Source organism: Ictidomys tridecemlineatus, chromosome 1 (assembly GCF_052094955.1).
Source record: "Ictidomys tridecemlineatus isolate mIctTri1 chromosome 1, mIctTri1.hap1, whole genome shotgun sequence".
NCBI classification, from domain to species: domain Eukaryota; kingdom Metazoa; phylum Chordata; class Mammalia; order Rodentia; family Sciuridae; genus Ictidomys; species Ictidomys tridecemlineatus.
In genome coordinates this window covers 166,302,323-166,308,246 of record NC_135477.1, presented here as the reverse complement: position 1 = coordinate 166,308,246, position 5,924 = coordinate 166,302,323, and the positions used below count along the sequence as shown (strand labels likewise).

Sequence of the window (5,924 nt, the reverse complement as noted above, 5' to 3'; positions counted from 1 at the left end):
CAGATGATGAAATGACCGGGGTGAGAGGGTGGGGTGGGGTGGGGGAGGAAGATGTGAAGGAAAAAACGTAGGAAACTGTCCTGCCTCCCACCGCGCATTCTCTTCTTTGGACTCCCCTGCCTGGCAGAGCAGTTGGAGCTGGGGACCCGGTCCCTTGCAATTCCTCTTCTGATTTCCCGAGAGTCTAGAAACAAGAACAATCTCTTCACCCCCATCCTGTCTCAGTTTTCCTATCTGTAAAATCAAGGGGAGCCCTTCTTTTCGTTCCACGACTCTAGTTTCCTTTCCTTGGACCCACAAGGAGGGGGTGGCAGCAGGTTGGCCAGTACGTAGCCCGCGCCTTCCCAGCCCGGGAATCGGCGGGCAGGGGAGGGACGGAGGCGTGGCCGGTTCCCTGTCCCTGCAGGCCGCCTGGAGTCAGTGGCGTTAGCCTAGCAAAACCTGGGACGTCCCCCCCCCCACACTTTCCTCCTCTCCGCCCCCTTGCTATTGGCTCCAGGGAGAGGTTGACATCAAAGCCGCGCCTTATATAAGCCAGATCCTGAAGGGGAGTCAGGAGAAGGGTTAAATCGGTCTTTGGGCATCGGCATCCTAGTCCGCGACAGAAACTTGCACGAAGGCAGCAGGCTACGTGTGTCATCTTCAACCTTGCTCAGGACTCTCCTAAAGCCGGCGCCCAGCAGTGCGCGGCCCGGGAGCCCACGGGTGGCCCCGGTCCTCTTTGGGGCACATGGGGCTGCGCTAATCCGGCTAGTGGTTCAGGCCAGGAGCCTCTCCAACATGAACCTCGTGGGCAGCTACGCACACCATCACCACCATCACCACCCACACCCCGCGCACCCCATGCTCCACGAGCCCTTCCTCTTTGGCCCGGCCTCGCGCTGTCACCAGGAGCGACCTTATTTCCAAAGCTGGCTGCTGAGCCCTGCTGACGCTGCCCCAGACTTCTCTGCGGGAGGGCCACCACCAACAGCCGCTGTGGCTACTGCCGCCTACGGTCCGGACGCCAGACAGGGTCAGAGCCCCGGGCGCCTGGAGGCGCTCGGCGGCCGTCTGGGCCGGCGGAAAGGCTCGGGACCCAAGAAGGAGAGGAGACGCACAGAGAGCATTAATAGCGCGTTCGCTGAGCTGCGGGAGTGCATCCCCAACGTGCCGGCGGACACCAAGCTCTCCAAGATCAAGACTCTGCGCCTGGCCACCAGCTACATCGCCTACTTGATGGACGTACTGGCCAAGGATGCACAGGCTGGCGACCCCGAAGCCTTCAAGGCTGAACTCAAGAAGGTGGATGGTAGCCGCGAGAGCAAGCGGAAAAGGGAGCTGGTGAGTACTGGGGCCTGTAAGCTTCCAGCCAGGGGTGCAGTCTGCGTGAGCATCGGCAGCACTGCGGGGAAACCGGAGTTATTTTGTGTGTGAGATTTTGAAAAGCTATGGAGTTTTCTCAGATAGTTACAGTGTGTGATTGCGTGTGTGTGCGCAGAGAGGCAGATTCATAATTGAATTCAATTGTAATGTGGGTTAGTGTTTGTTAAGACTGAGTGAATGAAGAATCTTAAGCCTTTTGGTTAGGATCTTAGGGCTTTCTTTAAAACTCCTTTGAAAGCCTTGGATTCCAAGAGAGTGCACACACTATATATTGCACTTACAGTTTGGAGGAGACCTGATCCATCCCTGGGTTCTTCTGGAAGCCAGCTTAAGATTGCATGAAAAGTTGCTTTGAGTCTGGATATATGCATTTGGCCTCAGTTTCTGCTCTCAAATGGCCTTTGATGGAGAGGTTAAACTACTTCCATCACTGGATAGAAAAGGGAAACAGGCCCATAGTAGGGCAAAACACGAAAATCTGCTACAAGAGGAGTAAGAAGTGGAGGTGAGGGGCTGGGGTGGAGGCTGAGAGGTAGAGCGCTCCCCTAGCACATGCCAGACGCTAGTTAGATCCTCAGCACCACATAAAAATAAATAAAATAAAAATAAAATAAAGGTATTGTGTCTAACTACAACTAAAAAAATTTTTTTTTTAAAAAAAGAAGTGGAGGTGAAGTAAAAGAGGTCAGGCTTTCAACTCCTGGTTCAGAACCCACCAGTTCCACTCTCCATGGGTTGGTTTTAGAGTGCAACCTCAAGGGCTTTGTATATATAAACAAGCAGGAGCCACTTTTTGGCTTTGCAGGTCATAATCCCTACTACGTCTTTCTGGATCCTCTCCAGTTAGGGGAATACATTCTGGTGCTCAGTTTCCCTGCCCAGGGCTGCAGGACCTCTAGGCATGGTGTTATTCAGGCTGGCGAAGGAGTTCTCCAGGTTGGTGCGCTCAGGCCCAGTTTTATCTGATCCAAGGGGCCTGTGGGTCACGGGGAAAAGACAGTAGTCATCAAATCTCAGCTGATGCCCTGGGTTGGAGGAGATGCAGGATTTAAGGGGGTTCCTCATTGAAAGTAGTTATTGGGTAGATCCACACTGTCCCCCCCACAACCCGCCCTCCGCCGCACAGCCTCCTGGAAGTTGCACGGTTGGGTGCCCTATTACGGAAGCCGGGAAGGAAGCTCCGGGTCAGGCCGGCTCCTAACCATCTGAGGCTTCCGCCACCAGTTCTAGCGGATCCAACCCTGCATCCAGACCAGATGGTAAATCCTGTTAGAAAGCCAGCGGGTCGTGTAGGTAGCTGAGGAAAGTGGATCCCCACCCCTCCCATCCCAATCCCCTGAGGTCTCCCTTAGGTGCCACAAAGCCAAATCAGAACAAATGCGTTCCACCAGACGCCGAGAATTCTGGTTACCAAACCTCCTGCAGCTGCCCGTCCTGTCCCGGATCCCAGGAACTTGGCGCATTAAGGCAAATTTATGGGCCTGTTTGCCTATTTTGCAAACAGAAATCCGTCACTTATTTAAAGACTCCCAGTTACTGCTCTCGACACCTTTCCCCTCACCCCACCCACTCCTCGCCGGTGATCGGAGCAGAACCGTCTAAACCTGTCTCTTTCACCTCTCTTCTTGTGTGTGTCCTTTGGCAGCCGCAGCACGAAGGCTTTCCTCCTGCCCTGGGCCCAGGTGAGAAGAGGATTAAAGGGCGCACCGGCTGGCCGCAGCAAGTCTGGGCGCTGGAGTTAAACCAGTGAGCCGAGGACCTGGGGCGACCCCGGAGCCCCGGGAGAAGATGAAGGCGGCGGCCAAGGCCGGGCTCTGGGTTCCTGCGACTTGTGAGAGAGCGTTGCGCAGAACCTCTGAGAGCGCTGGCGGGTAGCGGGCTGCAACCACACACTTGGATCGCACGTGCAATGTCATTTGAAATTGTTTTAAATACATTAAGAGAAAGAAATTTATATATAATCCACCTCCTTTAACCGAGGGAGGCTTTTGGAGGCACGATGCAGGAGGGAGGGACTGCGGAACCCAAGTGCCGAAAGACACACCCTTCCAACCCTTCTGGGTCGAATTTAGAACCCCCAACGCCATCCTCATCTCCGCCATCTGGCTTTCTCTCTTGTTCCCCTCTCCGCTTTGTGCCACCCCAGACTCCTTCTTCTCCAAGTAAAATACAATAAGAGGAATCAATAGTTTTCTTCCAGGGAACGAGAACCGAAAGCAGGAAGGTGGAGGGCTGCCTTTTGTCGTTCCCCTTTAAACAGCAGTGTTTTACTTTTCTTTTTGTTGCTGTACATCCTACGTAGTTCCAAGGGGAACTCTCCCTCTTTCTCTCTTTTTCTTCCTTTCTTTTTTCCCCTTTTCCTTTCTCTTTTTTTCCAAATAAAAATTTCCCCTATGTTGCAAAGTTTTTATATATTTAAACTACCTATCATGCCTGTTGCACTCAGGTGTTCGTTATCTCCCCATCCCCATCCCTCTTCTACCTCAGATCTGTATGACCACTCACTGCCCCTCCCTTTGCCAAAGCAGTATCTATGCTCTTGAATAATAAAAAAGTTTTCAGTAATTCTCGAAAAGTCTGCGTGATGTTTCAACCTGGAGCCAAGCCTGTTCCCGCTTCTCCTCCTTTGATAACCACCAAACCAAACTGCAAATCAAGTTGAGGGAAGGAGGCAGATAAAGGATTTCTTTCTGGAACGAAGAGTGAAATTCTTAGACTACACAACAACAGGACAGGATGACTTACCTGAACCAGGAGAATGGGAAGCGGGGGAAATTCTGACTTTTAAACTCAGAGTTTTATCTGGGTGGATATTCACAGGTTAGTATGCACACTCGTGTCTGCAGAGTTGTGGTTTGGTGGTTCTCTTTGGGTGGAGTTAGCAGGAGGGGAAGAGGGTCTATCACACAAACCAGGGTTGTCTCCAGCAGAGTAGCTTGAAAGAGGGGAAATTTTCAGAGAATTCATTCATGTATGTGAAATTCTGAACATATAGGTGTACATTTTTCGGCAACGTATACGGAGCTGGTGTCTGTGCAGGTCCTTTGAGGGTCGCTTAACACAGCTCCAAGCACGCATCAAAATCTCGACCAGTTGTAGCAGCTATGTGAGTCAAATAAGCTGGGGTTATGGTTAAACCTAGTCATTTATCTTTTTCTCCAGCCCCAGAGCATATGGATTTTGTGCAAAGTGTTGGGGTGCGTGTGCTGCGGGCCCTTGTGCGCGCAGCCGGTCTCTGAGGCCCCACCTGCGCACCATTTCTGGGTGTGAATAAATGCAGGCACAATTGCCTAAAAGCGCGGGTGCGAGTTGGGCTAAACTGGGGCTGGCAGACGCAGGTGTTTACACGCCCACGAATAATAACGTAAACAATAATGTACGATTAGTTTTATTTGCATGCAGCCGTGTCCCCTAACAGCTGCCACGCTTGTCCCAGGGGCTCAGCGCTCACTGCTGGTGCGGACCTCGGTTCTTCCGCGCTCACTGCGAAGGAGGCGGGAAGACGCGCACCGTTGTCCTGGCACTTTCGCGCTGTGCACCCGAGCTTGATCAGGCTCTCGGCTTTGGGACAGACTAGGAAACCCCGGGCAGTTGCAGGGCAGGGCTATGCAGGGCACCAGGCGTGGCCTAGTTGCCTCGAACCGGCAGCGGGGTGAATATGGGGCCCCATTATTCTTGGCTGTAAACACCGTGGCAGGGGCTGGGAGGCCACGCGGGCCTTTCCGGACGCGAAGGAGTTAATAAAAGGTGTTTTATGGACGCGAGGAAATGGTGGGGGAGGTGTGAGCTTCTCCCCACGCTCGCCCCCCTACTTTTTTCTTTTTTTCCCCCTCGCCACCCGCCGCCAGATCAAACAGACCAGCGATTTAACTAGGGCAACACCTCGCCCTAATGAGCCGGCGACGCGCCCCTCCCCCGGCCTCAGTGCGGGCCGGAGGCCCCAGGCCCTCAGGGAGGAGAAGAAAGAAAAACCAAGTTTTATTTTTTTTCTTTTATTATTATTATTTTCCTCCCAAGAGCTGGGAATCCTTCTGGAAATTCTAGCACGGGCGTGGGGAAACCAGGGTCCAGGGAACGAGACCATTGCTGGCCCACAGCACAAGGGGACCTTATCTGGATTCGAACCCAAGACTCCAATTTAGCTCAAAGACAAACCTCGGGCTATACATAGGGCCCAGCTCCCTTGACTATTTTTAGCAGGGCAAAGTATCTTAGGCACGGGAAGAATGCGCACCCTCGTCCTGCTTCCTTAAGGCCAGGGAGAGGAGAGGGGTACCTTCCAGGGGTACCTCCCGTCCCCAGCAGCCAGACCCAAGACTGGCATAACCAGGAGACACCCCGCTCAGCTGGTCCCTAACTCTCTTTGGGAAGAGAGGGGTGGACCCCCTAAAATCTGGCTCAGTCATGTCTGATTTGGATCTTAGATCCTGAATCTGGGAACTCGGCAGTCGCTGCCCTTTAATGGGGTGGCTGGATGATCTGTCTCTCTCTCCTACACGTTTTACCCCAGCAGCGGTGAACGCCCATGCCACGTTCCCAGCCGTAGTCCACAGCTGGAA

At 53.2% G+C, this 5,924-nt stretch overlaps 1 protein-coding gene across 1 annotated transcript; it reads left to right on the top strand.

Moving 5' to 3' along the window:
- The first annotated feature begins 544 nt into the window (after positions 1–544).
- On the top strand, positions 545–3,930 carry Hand1 (heart and neural crest derivatives expressed 1). The gene is made up of 2 exons (XM_005325459.4): positions 545–1,323; positions 3,011–3,930. Exons 1-2 carry the CDS (start codon positions 781–783, stop codon positions 3,113–3,115), a joined length of 648 nt encoding a protein of 215 aa, XP_005325516.1. The 5' UTR covers positions 545–780; the 3' UTR covers positions 3,116–3,930.
- Positions 3,931–5,924: the final 1,994 nt, after the last annotated feature.

Bases quoted from the DNA above. Each gene is read 5' to 3' on its own strand.
- Hand1 (XM_005325459.4), top strand. From the start codon at position 781: ATGAACCTCGTGGGCAGCTACGCACACCATCACCACCATCACCACCCA. The intron at 1,324-3,010 runs GTGAGTACTGGG...GTCCTTTGGCAG, and splicing joins GCAAGCGGAAAAGGGAGCTG to CCGCAGCACGAAGGCTTTCC.